Source organism: Bubalus bubalis, chromosome 22, assembly GCF_019923935.1.
Source record: "Bubalus bubalis isolate 160015118507 breed Murrah chromosome 22, NDDB_SH_1, whole genome shotgun sequence".
NCBI lineage: Eukaryota > Metazoa > Chordata > Mammalia > Artiodactyla > Bovidae > Bubalus > Bubalus bubalis.
The window spans coordinates 4,129,432-4,143,033 of NC_059178.1; the positions used below are offsets into that span (position 1 = coordinate 4,129,432).

A 13,602-nucleotide genomic window follows, 5' to 3' on the forward strand; every position below is an offset into this window, starting at 1 on the left:
TTGTTCCCAACCAGGGCTGGAACCCGCACCCCCTAAATTGGAAGGTGGGGTCTTACCCACTGGACCACCGGGGAAGTCCCCCTCATGATCTCACTTTAACTCGATTACCAGATCTGTAAATAAGGTCACTTGCTAAGGCACGGGGGTATTGGGACTTCCTTTATCTTTTCCAGGGGCCACAATTCAACTCATAGCATATGCCCTCTTATAAAATGAATCATGCTTGAAATGCCTATAACGACAAACCCATGAATTGTGTACACAGTGGATCATACCATCCAGAATAAACTTACGAGTCTATGAAGGCATCATAGTAACACAAAAACAATTATGATGTGCAGAGGACGAACTGTGATTTTACCAAGAAAAGCAAGCATTTTAACCTAAAGGTATATTCAATTCACTACATTTGATGCTTTTTAACGATCAGTGATAAAGAAAATACATGTAGACCCAAGAAACCCTAAAAAAAATCTAGATTTTTTTTTTTTTTTTTGCTAAAAAGTTGCATTGGGGCCAGTTATCATGCTATAAATACTAAACAGATTATCACAGAACACTTTTATATAATAAACACAGAGAATTTGTCTACCTTAGATATTCACAAAATCTGATTCACACCCTGTTTAAGAAATATAAGCGTTTGTGACGTAAACGGAGTCACCCTTGGCTTTGCTTGTTGCCTCCCACAAAGGGTCATCCAGTCTCCAGGGTTGCTCTGGAAGCTCTTGGCCCTGCGGGCACTGCTCTCAGCAGGCACCACTTCATGTCCTGACACGGCTTCTCAATGCACAGCGTCAGGACCAGCCCAGCGATGAAGGTCAGCAAGCAGTGTCCCGAGAAGAGATAGAACTAGAGAGAGAGAGGGACGGAGTGGACACGGTCTTACTACGAGATTCCGGTTGTGTTTGGACCCTAAAGGGCCCCATCCTGGCTGTATGAAATAGATCTATAAGACAAACAGCCGCAAACATTAAAAATAAAGAGAAGGAAAGAACGATACTACCCTGTACTGAAGTCCCACCTCCAATAAAACAAAGGACAATAGGCTTTTGAGAAATAAACAGAGCAGAAGCTTCTAGTGAAGCCAATAGTCTGCACTGTTCCAGGAGAGCACAAAGGGTGACGCGGCGTCCAGCTGGGGGTGGGGCAGCCTCGCCACGCTGACGTCCAGCTGGGGGCGGGGCAGCTCACCATGTTGATGTCTGTGTAGTGAATCGGCGTCTCCTGAAGCCCGTTGTAGAGGATGATGAGGGTGGGATGTACCAGGTAGCAAGCGTAGCTGATGCTGGCCAGGCGAGTCCAGACGCCGTAGGAGAGCAGCCGGTTCACCAGACCTGGGGGGACAGGCACCGATCCCAGAGCGGTGAGCCCCTCCTGCGCCTGGGAATGCAGGGGTCACTGCAGCTCCCTCTGGGTCCCGCCCCTGAGTCTGTGAACCTTCTTCTAAGAAGGTCTTTATTCATTATATATTTTCTGGGTTTTTTTGGCTGTGCCATGCAGCCTATAGGATCTTAGTTCCTTGACGATGTATCAAACTCTCACCGCCTGCATTGGAAGGCCTGAGTCTTAACCCTCAGACCACCAAGGAAGTCCATATTCTTAAGTGTGTGCTAATGGCACCCCACTCCAGTACTCTTGCCTGGAAAATCCCATGGACGGAGGAACCTGGTAGGCTACAGTCCATGGGGTCACTAAGAGTTGGGCACGACTGAGCAACTTCACTTTTACTTTTCGCTTTCATGCATTGGAGAAGGAAATGGCAACCCACTCCAGTGTTCTTGCCTGGAGAATCCCAGGGACAGAGGAGCCTAGTGGGCTGCCGTCTATGGGGTCGCACAGAGTCAGACACGACTGAAGTGACTTAGCAGTAACAATAAGCTGCCTCATTTGTGTCTGACTCTTTGCGACCCCATGGACTGTAGCCCACCAGGCTCCTCTGTCCATGGAATTCTCCAGGCAAGAACACTGGAGTGGGTTGCCACTTCCTTCTCCAGGGGATCTTCCCGACCCAGAGATTGAACTCTTGCATCTCCTGCATGGGCAGGGAGTTTCTTTACCACTATGGCCACCTGGAAAATGTACTAAAACAGATAAGCCAAAGCCAAAAACAAAACAAACTTCAACTCCCCATTGTAGACATATAATAAGAGATGCTCAATATTGAGTGTACAGCCAGTTTATTTCCTTAGTGTGGTTTCAACCTCTGAGCACGAAACATTCCACGTATAGAACAAGGTGCAAAGTCCCTTGGCTGGCCTGGGTTCTGATTCAAGGCACACACACACGCTGCTGGACCTTAGGACAAGGGCGGTAACACCGTGTGGCCCCAGAGCCTTCACCTTCTGCAACCTGGTGTATCTTCTACAACTGGACCGTCCCATATGATAGCTATGACCCCTTGTGGCTACTGAATTTAAAGGAATTAAAATCAAAACAGAAATTCCCTCGCTGAATAAGACCAATGGCTCTCTGCTGTGGGGTAAATGGTGATGTTCTCCCCAAAGCTGTGTCCACCTGGAACCTCAGAATTGGGAATAAGGGTCTTTGCAGATGTCATTGGGCTTCCTTGGGGGTTCAGACGGTAAAGAATCTGCCTGCAATGCAGGAGACCTGGGTTTGATCCCTGGGTTGGGAAGATGCCCTGGAGAAGGAAATGATGTAATTAAGGTAAGGAATGAGAGGTGAGGTCATCTTAGATCAGGGTGGGCCCTGCATCCAAAATGTGCTTGAAACAGACAGAAAAGGAGACAGACACAGAGGAGAGACGTGGGGAGATGACCATGTGAAGATGGGGACAGCGACGTGCCAAGGCTGTCGAGGACCCAGGAGAAGATGGGACGGGTTCCCCTCAGAGCTCCCGGAAGGACCTTGCCCACGCCTTGCTCTTGAATTTCTAGCCTCCAGAACTGAGTGCTCAAGCTCAGTCGCTCAGTCGTGTCTGACTCTGTGACCCTATGGACTGTAGCCCGCCAGGCTCCTCTGTCCATGGGATTCTCCAGACAAGAATACTGGAGTGGGTTGCTTTGCCCTCCTCCAGGGGATCTTCCCGACCCAGGATAGAACCCGAGTCTCCTGTGTCTCATGTATCACAGGCAGATTTTTTTACTTACTGAGCCATCTCCAAAACCAGAAAATCAATTTCTGTTGTTTCAAGCCACACACACACACACACACACAACAGAGAAAAGAAAACATCTAGACTAATCTGTTAAAATCACAAACCAGATCATGTCACGTGGCATTTAGAATAAAATCCAAGTTCTTCCCGAGGCCCTGATGGTCCGGCATGACCCAAGCCCTGCCTGCATCTCTGTCTTCACTCCTGTCTCTCTCCTGCCTGGATCCTTGACCCCTGACTCACTGGTCTTCTTACTGTTCTCCTCACCCACTCAGCATGTTCCAGACTGGAGAACTCTGCCTTAGGATTCCATCTGCCTGGAGTGCTTTGGTGCCACGTATTTGCAAACGCACCCCCTAATCCAGTTACCCTCCCACCCCTGATTTTGTTTTTTTAATTTTTGGTCTTGATGCAAGGCTTGCAGGATCTTAGTTCCCTGACCAGGGATTAAACCCGTATCCTTGGCAATGAAAGAATGGAGTTCTAACCACTGGGCGGCCAGGGAACTCCCCTGGCTTGTGTTTACTCACCATATTTATCTGCATCTGAAATAAATTACGAGTATATTTACTTCATGTGGCTCTGGGTTCATTTCCTATGGCTGCTGTAACAACCTACATAAACATGGTGGCTTAAAACAACAGAAATTTGTTCTCCCATCATTCTGGGGACCAGAGACCCAAAATCAACATCACTGGCCAAGATCAGGGCGTTGATAGGATCACATTCCCTTGGAGGCTCTGCAGGAGAATCCATGCCTCGTCTCTTCCAGCTTTGGTGCCTGGACATTCCGTGGCTTCTGGTCACAGCACTCCGATCAACACCAGCATTTTCAAGTCTCTCTCTGCCAGATCTTCATGTCACCAGCTCCTCTGTGTGTGTGTGAAACCTCCCTCTGCTCCCTCTATAGGGAAACGTGTGATTGCTTTCAGGACCCACCCAAATAATCGAAAATCATCTCCCCTTCTCAAGATCCTTGACCACAGCTGCAAGTTGCCAAGGAATTCGGACCTAATGATGGAGACCATTATTCAGGCTGCTCGAGTCTCCTGGTCTCTTGCTTCCCCTACCCCACAGCAATCTCCTACAGAGAGGGCTTTTTCTTATTTATTGTGATATCCTCAGCATCTAGAGCAGTGCATGGCATAAAGCGAGCTTTCAATTAAGTATTTTATGCAATCAAGTGAATAAATAGAAATCATAGTCAAAAGGTGCATTTGCCCCCACGTGAATCCCAAATGATGAACCAAGTTATTCCTGTGAAACAAAATAGTTGTAGAATTAAGCCAGTAAAAAAAAAAATCCATGCCAAGATATGAAAGTAACGTCAGTGCCTATCAACAGATAAATGGAGGGAATTCCCTGGCGGTCCCAGTGGTTAGGACTCTGTGCCAAAGGTGTAGGTTTGATCCCTGGGCAGGGAACTAAGATCTCAGAAGCAAACAAACAAAAATAGATGAATGGATAAGAAGATGTAGCTTATATATATACAACAAAACACTTGTTATTTAGTCGCTAAGTCGTTCCCAACTCTTAGCGACCCCTTGCACTGTAGCCCGCCAGGCTCCTCCGTCCATGGGGTGACCCGGGCAAGAACACTGGAGTGAATTTCCTTCTCCCAGGGATTTTCCTGACCCAGGGACTGAACCTGCGTCTCTTACGTCCTCTGCATTGGCAGGTGGATTCTTCTTTACCAGCAAGCCACCTGAGAAATCTAGCCAATTATTCTTGACCCACAGGGCTGTCACATTAGACAGGAATCCTGGATGTTTTCCAGCACATCAGAGCTGGCCTGGGCCAGGCCAGGGGGAGTAGCTGTTTATGTTCTGAAACTCTGCCAACAATTCATTGTCGACAGGTCATTGTCATCAATAGAGGTCATGCGATCCAAACCCGTAAATGCAAATACATCAGTCAGAACACAGCCTGATTCCCCTGTAACATCGTTCTCCATAGAAGGGAAAGCTTTTAACACTGAAATATTAAAGGACAGATGTCTCGGCATTCTGCATGCATGAAAGTGCAGGAACAATTTGAACAAACACCTTGAGTGGGGAGAGGGCCTGGCATGCAGAAATGAAGAGGGGGCTTCAGGCTCTGTGCTGGGGCCCAGACTCGCTTTCCAGCTGTGTGACCTTCACAGCCGGCTTCATCTCCAGGCTCCATTTTCCTCACTGAGAAACAGGGCTGTTTATAGCCCTACCTGTAGCCATGTGGCCAGTGCCGCCCAGGGCCACGGGTGAACTTCTCTGCAAAACCTGACACAAGCTTGCCTTCAGTGAGCAGGACTCATGTTCACTTCATCAGGTTGTTCCAACCACATTGGAGGCTAACGGGTTTGGGTTCATGGGCCAAATTTTAAACTCATCCTGATTACTTCCCAGGGGGCCCAAATGTGTGGTGTCTCCACATGGCTCTAATTCCATCATCTCAGGGTGTCCAGGCAGCTGGGGAGCTCAGAGCCTCAGCTGGGAGATCCCTGCCAGCCTTTCTTGGTCATTTGCTGACACCTCAAGCACCTTGTGGGCTTCCCTGGTGGCTCAGACAGTGAAGAATCTGCCTGCAATGCCAGAGACCCAGGTTTGATCCCAGGGTCGGGAAGATCCCCTGGAGAAGGGAGCAGAAACCCACTCCAGTCTTCTGGCCTAGAGAATTCCAGGGACAGAGGAGCCTGGCGGGCCGCAGTCCATGGGGTCGAAGAGTCGGACACGGCTGAGCGGCTAACAGTAGCTCACTGGCAAGTACCTTGTGCCCAACAGAGAGGAAAGGAGGAAAAAGTCAGGTGACCTGAACAGACATTTCTAATCTAGAGAAGATCCTTTCTTTCCATTTAAGCTCTCTTTCTGTTCCACTCTGAAAGGCTGGCTCAACAGAAAGAGTGTCCCCGTTATCAAAGGGCTGAGGGGGTGTTGGTAACTCTTTAGTTCACATGATCAGAGGAGGAGACGAGGGTAGGGGTGGCCAGTACTCTCGTCCCAGCACTGGGATTTTCTTCCTCATGACATTACCTTACCTGCTCACTTTCAATTTCTTTCTTTTTTTTTTTTTTAAACAAAGCATTTTCTTTTTAAAAAAAATGTATTTATTTGATTTTCTGCACTAAGTCTTACTTGGAGCACTCAGGATCTTTCGGTTGTGGCATATGAGCTCATAGTTTCAGCACATGGGATCTAGTTACCCCACCAGGGGTCGAATCCCCGCACTGTGAGTGTGGAATCTTAGCCACAGGACCACCAGGAAGTCCCTGTTTTAGTTTCTAAACTAGCTTCATTGGAGAGGCTGTCGATTTTTCTTTTAGAACCTGCATGTAATATATAAACCGGTATAAACATCTTAAACAGAATATACGGGTAAGTAAGTAAGTGTTAGTCGCTCAGTCATGTCTGACTCTTTGCAACCCCACGGACTACAGCCCACCAGCCTCCTCCTGGGATTTGAGGGATGGAAAATCGTCCATGAGGTTTTCCAGACAAGGATACTGGAACGAGTTGCCACCTCCCTCTCCAGAATATATGGGTGGGTTTCCCCAAATATGTAGACAAAGGGCGTTTTTGAGTCCCTGTCAGTCACTCATCGGTCAGCACTCGTCTGTGTACACATGTTCTCACACCGTCGCCCTTAACAGACCAGCGTGTGAGCCCCGCGCAAGCACCACGCCGCATCCTACCTCCGTAGCCTTCCTGGCACGCGAACAGGACCCAGCCCACGGCCGCTGCCCACAGGGTCCGGTGGAGGCCTTGGTAGACGGCCGCAGCGCCGGACGAGGTGGCGGAGACGTCATCCACCGTGTAGGCCAGGGCGACCACTAGCAGGAGGGTCGACAGGGCGCACCCCCAGCCCAGCAGAGCCTGCCCCTGGGGGAGAGGAGAGGCACGGCTCACAGCCCACCCTGGCCCCGCTGCGTGTCATGCCTGCTACCCTGATATTCTGTGTCATCAGTCACTTTCAGGCTCTATTGGTAAACCTCGATCAGGGCCCAGACTGGACTGGAACAGAAAGTTCAGCTCAGTGGCTACGAAGGGTTAGGGTGGGGGCGGGGTGGGGGCCAGTGGGGTGTGTGACCACATACACGAGGGTGACCTTTGTGGTGGCAGGGAGCTCTGCACCTTGACGGTGGTGGTTGTGGTTACATAAACCCACAGACATGATAAACTGGTGGATGTGCGGCTGATGGATTGTATCAGCGTCAGTGTCTCAGTTGGGATCGTACTGGCAGAGAAACAAGGGTCGAGGATTCACAAGGTCTCTACTACTTTTGCAACTTATAGTGAATTTTGAATCATTTTTACAGTTAAAAAGAAAAGGTAATGCTCTAGTCGCGCCCCCCACCACTCTGAACCTCCCACTCTGTTCCTCAACTAAATAGGGCTCCTCGATTGGTTCTGCCCCCATAAATGTGAGAGCCCCCCACACACAGCCCATACCTGGGCCACACCCGTCCCTGCGGACACAGCATGGCGGAAGGAATGGGAGAATGGAGACGTTTCCAGTTCACAGAATAGCCCTGTGAGTTAAATTCTATCAGTATTACTGGGCTCAGTTCAAGACCTTAGATTTCTCCTTACCTGACCTTTTCAGGGGTTTAAGACTCTTGAGAGTCCCTTGGACAGAAAGGAGATCCAACCAGTCCATCCTAAAGGAAATCAGTCCTGACTATTCATTGGAAGGACTGATGCTGAAGCTGAAACTCCAATACTTTGGCCACCTGATGCGAAGAACTGACTCACTGGAAAAGACCCTGATGCTGGGAAAGGTTGAAGGCGGGAGGAGAAGGAGATGTCAGAGGATGAGATAGTTGGATGGCATCACCGAGTGGATGGATATGAGTTTGAGTGAGCTCTGGGAGTTGGTGATGGACAGGGAGGCCTCGTGTGCTGCCGTCCATGGGGTCGCAGAGAGTTGGACCTGACTGAGAGACTGAACTGAACTGAACTGATCTTTTTAGACCCAGACCTGTCTTCCAAGGGTCTCTCTTGCTTCTCTGTTCCAGTTCTCTAGGTGCTATGGGGACATCTACATCGACCTGAGCCAGCTTCTTATTACTTTACTGTCTTGTCTCTAAAGAGAAGCTCTCCCTCGGGTCTCAGGCTCCTGCCCTTGGTTCTGGCGACAGGGAACGAAGTAACTTCCTCGAGAGCTCTCCGCGAGCCTTTTCTTTGAGCCTAGGGTCCCTTCCGCTCTTAGAATGCATGCTGCCTGATCTCACCCCTACTACATGGAACACGCCTCAGCAGCCTCGGGCGGGGACTCTGTGTTCTTTTCTGGCTTACAGTTTGCCCTTGGCCTACTCATTCTTCTAAGCCATTCCTCCAGCTGAGCCTGACTTGTGTTCCAACGCTATACTCCCTGGTCCTGACCTGGTCCTTGCAGCATCTCCCAAATGCCCCGTCTCATCGTAGGGTTTCCCTTCTGTCCACACCCATTTCCTCCTTGGGCGTTATGAACCTGGACTACACTAAAGCACCTCGTGTGTGTGTGTGTGTGTGTGCACACACACGCATGTGTGTCGGATCTTCATTCTTGCACGAGGGCTTTCTCTGGTTGCGTTGAGCAGCAGCTGCTCCTGTGTGTGGGCTTCTCCTTGCGGGGACTTCTCCTGTGGAGCCATGCTCAAGGCACACCGGCTTCGGTAGTCTTGGTGCCCAGGCTTAGTTTCGCTGAGACATGTGGAATCTTCCCGCACCAGGGATCGAACCCATGTCCCCTGCATTGCAAGGTGGATTCTTAACCACCGGACCACAGAGAAGTCCCAAAGCACCTCTGAATGGCCTTCTGTTAGAATGTACAACCTGATCGTGCATTTTCAAGGGAGCATCATAACTCCAGCCTATAGGAAAAGTCACGTAGCCCCTGTGGATCCATTGCTTCCCATGACGCCCTAGCTCCTGTTCCTGCTATGAGCAACACACGGCTTTCCAAGGCCCAGGGCCTCATCTCTTAGATGAGGCATCCACAAGACCTCGACAAACCAAAGGAGGGCCTAGCAGAGGGGATCTGGGGTCAGCACAGCCCCCAAATAGTGCAAGGGAATTCTTGACCCTTCTTTCACTGAGAAGCAAATAATCCTCCATTCATTTATTGAGTGATTGCAGAACCAGATGCTAGAAATTCAGAGGTGTGTAGGAACATGTTCTGCCCTCAAGGTCTTGTGGATCAACAAAAGTCATACCAATAGGTTTTTCATGAGGCAATGCCAAAGAATGCTCAAACTACCACACAATTGCACTCATCTCACACGCTAGTAAAGTAATGCTCAAAATTCTCCAAGCCAGGCTTCATCAATACATGAACCATGAACTTCCAGATGTTCAAGCTAGGTTTAGAAAAGGCAGAGGAACCAGAGATCAAATTGCGAACATCCGTTGGATCATCAAAAAAGCAAGAGAGTTCCAGAAAAACATCTACTTCTGCTTTATTGACTATGCCAAAGCCTTTGACTGTGTGGATCACCACAAACTGTGGAAAATTCTGAAAGAGATGGGAATACCAGACCACCTGACCTGCCTCTTGAGAAACCTATATGCAGGTCAGGAAGCAACAGTTAGAACAGGACATGGAACAACAGACTGGTTCCAAATAGGAAAAGGAGTACGCCAAGGCTGTATATTGTCACCCTGCTTATTTAACTTCTATGCAGAGTACATCATGAGAAATGCTGAGCTGGATGAAGCACAAGCTGGAATCAAGATTGCTGGGAGAAATATGAAGAACTTCAGATCTGCAGATGACACCACCCTTATGCAGAAAGTGAAGAAGAACTAAAAAGCCTCTTGATGAAAGTGAAAGAGGAGAGTGAAGAAGTTGGCTTAAAGCTCAACATTCAGAAAACTAAGATCATGGCATCCAGTCCCATCACTTCATGGCAAATAGATAGGGAAACAGTGGAAACAGTGTCAGACTTTCTTTTTGGGGGCTCCAAAATCACTGCAGATGGTGATTGCAGCCATGAAATTACTTACTTACTCCTTGGAAGAAAAGTTATGACCAACCTAGATAGCATATTAAAAAGCAGAGACATCACTTTGCCAACAAAGGTCCATCTAGTCAGAGCTATGGTTTTTCCAGTAGTCATGTATGAATGTGAGAGTTGGATTATAAAGAAAGTTGAATGCCGAAGAATTGATGCTTTTGAACTGTGGTGTTGGAGAAGACTCTTGAGAGTCCCTTGGACTGTAAGGAGATCCAACCAGTTCATCCTAAAGGAAATCAGTTCTGAATATTCATTGGAAGGACTGATGTTGAAGCTGAAACTCCAATACTTTGGCCACCTGATATGAAGAACTGACGCATGTGAAAAGACCCTGATGCTGGGAAAGGTTGAAGGCAGGAGGAGAAGGGGACGACAGAGGATGAGATGGTTGGATGGCATCACTGACTCGATGGACATGAGTTTGGGTAAACTCTGGGAGTTGGTGATGGACAGGGAGGCCTGGCGTGCTGCGGTCCATGGGGTCACAAAGGTCAGACACGACTGAGTGGCTGAACTGAACTGAGGCTAAGGTAGTACTTTAGATAGATTGCCCTGAGGGTGGATTTGAGATCAGACTGAGGCAAGAAAACTAGTGAAGTCCAGCCAAGAGATGAGACGGGCTTGAACAAGGTGAGGGGCAAAGGCCACGAGAGGACAGTAGGAGAAACAGCCCCGGGGGTGGGTGACCGGACGGGGAGGGCGGGCGACAGGCAGGAGGCATCCAAGAGGAACCCAGGTTTCTGGCTTGACCTCTGACCTTGGATGGTGAACCAGAATGATTACCCACAGGGAAGTAAACCCATCTGGAAGGTAAAGCGACAGCTTTCTAAATACCGCACGACCTGATTCCCAGACGGAACCATCAAATCTGACCAAGAATCTTATTTCTAGAAGCCAAAGAGCTTTTGCTATTAAAGAAAATCCAAGCCTACGTCACCATGACCTTCCAGAAGAGGGGCTTGCCATTGCCACCTCACCGGGTGTGTTTTCCCACGTCAGAGGTTTCTCTGGGCCTGTACCAAGGCTCCAAGGGGTGGGACCCGGCTGGGTGCTGAATCTGGAGCTTTCTAAGGGGAGCTCAGTGAGGAAAGCGGAGAATCAGGGAAGAAGACAAGGTTCTTCTTATTCTCTGGCATCAAGAGCCGTTCCTACAGTGCGGCATGGGGAAGCCACGTACCTTGGTTCTGAGAACGTTTGCCTGGTGGTTTGGGTGCAGGAAAATGCTCAGTAAGAGGCCCACGAGGAATGGCCCGTATCGACAGTAGGGCTTCGTGTAGTACTCCAGGAAGTACAGTCTGGCTGCCTCTTCACTGAAAAACACAAGGACATGAGGCCAAAGGCTACATTTGATCTGGACATGGATAAAGGAATCTCTCAGACGTTCACTGGGGCAATCAGCAAAGCCAAAGACACCGGGAGCACAGGAGTTCACTTCTTCAGTGATGGTCCGCAGACAGTACCCTCACGATCCTGCCTTGGGCCACGGCTGGTTTCTGAAATTCCAAACTCCCTTGGGCCCCTCCAACCTGGGACCCAAGGAAATGTGATGACAGCTTTCTTTTAAAATAGCTGTTTCCAGTGGCTGGCGTGTCAGGATAGCTCTAAAAACGTGGTTCCCAGAAATGAACCTCTTCGCGGAAGCTCTCACAAAATTGGGTGGCTTGGACCCTAGCCCTGGAGATTCGCATTCAGTTGGCCCAGGGAGGTGCTTGCTGGAAGCATCGGTGAGATGCCAATGCCCGCCCCCACCCCACCGCCCCCAACCCACAGGTGACTCTCATTTGTGTCTGGGGTTGAGAACCACAGGCAAAGCAGGAGCCAGCCTCCTCCTCGGCCACCCAGCTGTGCACACAGAAGCTGATGCCGTGATCGGAAGGGCATGGCGCCTCTCTGGTCTAAATGCCTGGGGTGTGCTCAGTCACTCATCCACTCATCTGTTCCACTCGCAATGTATTTTGGGCACTTTTTTTTTTTTCTTTTTGGCCATGCTGTGTGGCATGTGGGATCTGAGTTCCCCGACCAGGGATCGAACCCTTGTCCCCTGCAATGGAAGCATGGAGTCCCAACCACTGGACTTCCAGGGAAGTCAGTCCCTTGAGCACTTCTGTGCCATGCACGGTTCTGGGCTAGTTCACCCTGGGAGGTCAGTGAAGGCTGCTCTGAGAAGGTGACATACGTACAGACACCTGTAGGGAGTGAAGGAGCTCGCATTGCCCAGATCTGGATTCTAGAAGAACAGCGTTTTCGTGTGAGGGAACAGCAAGGTCGCGGGCCCTGAGGAGGGAGCCTGTTGGGTGTGTGGAGGGAAGGAGGCTGCTGAGACCTGTCCAGAGTCAGCGGGTGGGGGAGAGACAGATGACGCCAGGCAGGGATTCTGCCCTGAGAACAATGGAAGGATTGAGCGGATGACTGCCAGCATCCAGTTTCCATCTGCATCCGCCTGACTGCTGCACGGAGAACAGATGAGCAGGAAATCGCACCGGTTTTTCCTGCAGAAGACTCAGCTGGTACCGAGAAAGAACTGCTACACATACCCCGTTGGAAAGGCAAACTCGCGCAGTGGGTAAGGTCCTAGGTTCAGCTCACACCTATGCCACTCACTAGGCATGTGACCTTGAAGGGGCAACCCCAACTTCGTTAAATTTCTGTCTCTCCATCCCACAATAGAGCTTCCAAGCAGCAGTTTGCCACTGGAGGAGAAACGCCATACAGCCACGTGGGGGCACCCCTTTCCTCCCAGAAGCATTTCAGTGGGCAAGAGTGAGCTCCCTGTGTTCAGAGCAGATCCCCAGCACCAGCTGAAAGAGTCAGAGGTTTGGAAACAAACACGCAATGAACTTTCCTATCCAGGCTGAACAGTTCCCGCCCATATTTCCGCAGGAGCCGACGTGCACAGGGCTAAGAACCTGGCATCTGTTCAGCAGCCCTGCCTGGGAGGTCCTGGCCATCCTGAGGGGAGGCGAGGGACAGAGCCAGTGGGCTGGGAAGTGCGGCGGTTACCTGGCTTCTGACGGAGCTACCACGGGAAGGTTGTAAGCCAGTGTGAGCAGAGCAGAGGCGGTGCAAGATGCCAGGAGCAGCGTGGCCCCGAGCATGATGAGGGCACGCTGACTTCTGCAAAGAAGAGAGCACGTTCATGTTCCTTCTCACTCTGGGGCTACCGAAGGCTGGCAGACTTGGCAACCAGAGGTGCTTCCTGCCAGCCTGCCTTTGAGAGAGGCTGGCATGGGGCCAAGTGTGTCCAGAGCTGGAGTTAAAAAGCTTGAGTTAGACTTCAGTCTTGAGCACTTATTAGCAGCCCAACCCTGGGCAGTGAAATCCTTGCCTTAGAATAGCTTCATCTTCCTGCTGAAATTTACTGTGATGAGACTGTGCTTGGGAAAGTCCCTTGCCACCCATGAAGCACTAAAGGGACTGAAGAGGAGGGACTTCCCTGGGGGTCCACTGGTTAAGACTCCGTGCTTCCACTGCAGCGGGCACAGGTTCCATCCCTGGTCGGGGAACTAAGATC

At 50.1% G+C, this 13,602-nt stretch overlaps 1 protein-coding gene across 1 annotated transcript in view; it reads right to left on the minus strand.

Moving 5' to 3' along the window:
- Positions 1-542: 542 nt before the first annotated feature.
- LOC102393242 (O-acyltransferase like protein) overlaps positions 543-13,602 on the minus strand; it is a 68,019-nt gene continuing 54,959 nt past the window's right edge. Inside the window, exons 11-15 of the mRNA XM_045164036.1 lie at positions 13,092-13,205; positions 11,269-11,401; positions 6,789-6,975; positions 1,195-1,337; positions 543-852 (exon numbers count right to left, since the gene is read on the minus strand). Of these exons, the coding sequence (XP_045019971.1) occupies positions 697-852; positions 1,195-1,337; positions 6,789-6,975; positions 11,269-11,401; positions 13,092-13,205 (733 nt within the window). The 3' untranslated portion in view covers positions 543-696. The remainder of the gene's footprint in view (positions 853-1,194; positions 1,338-6,788; positions 6,976-11,268; positions 11,402-13,091; positions 13,206-13,602) is intronic.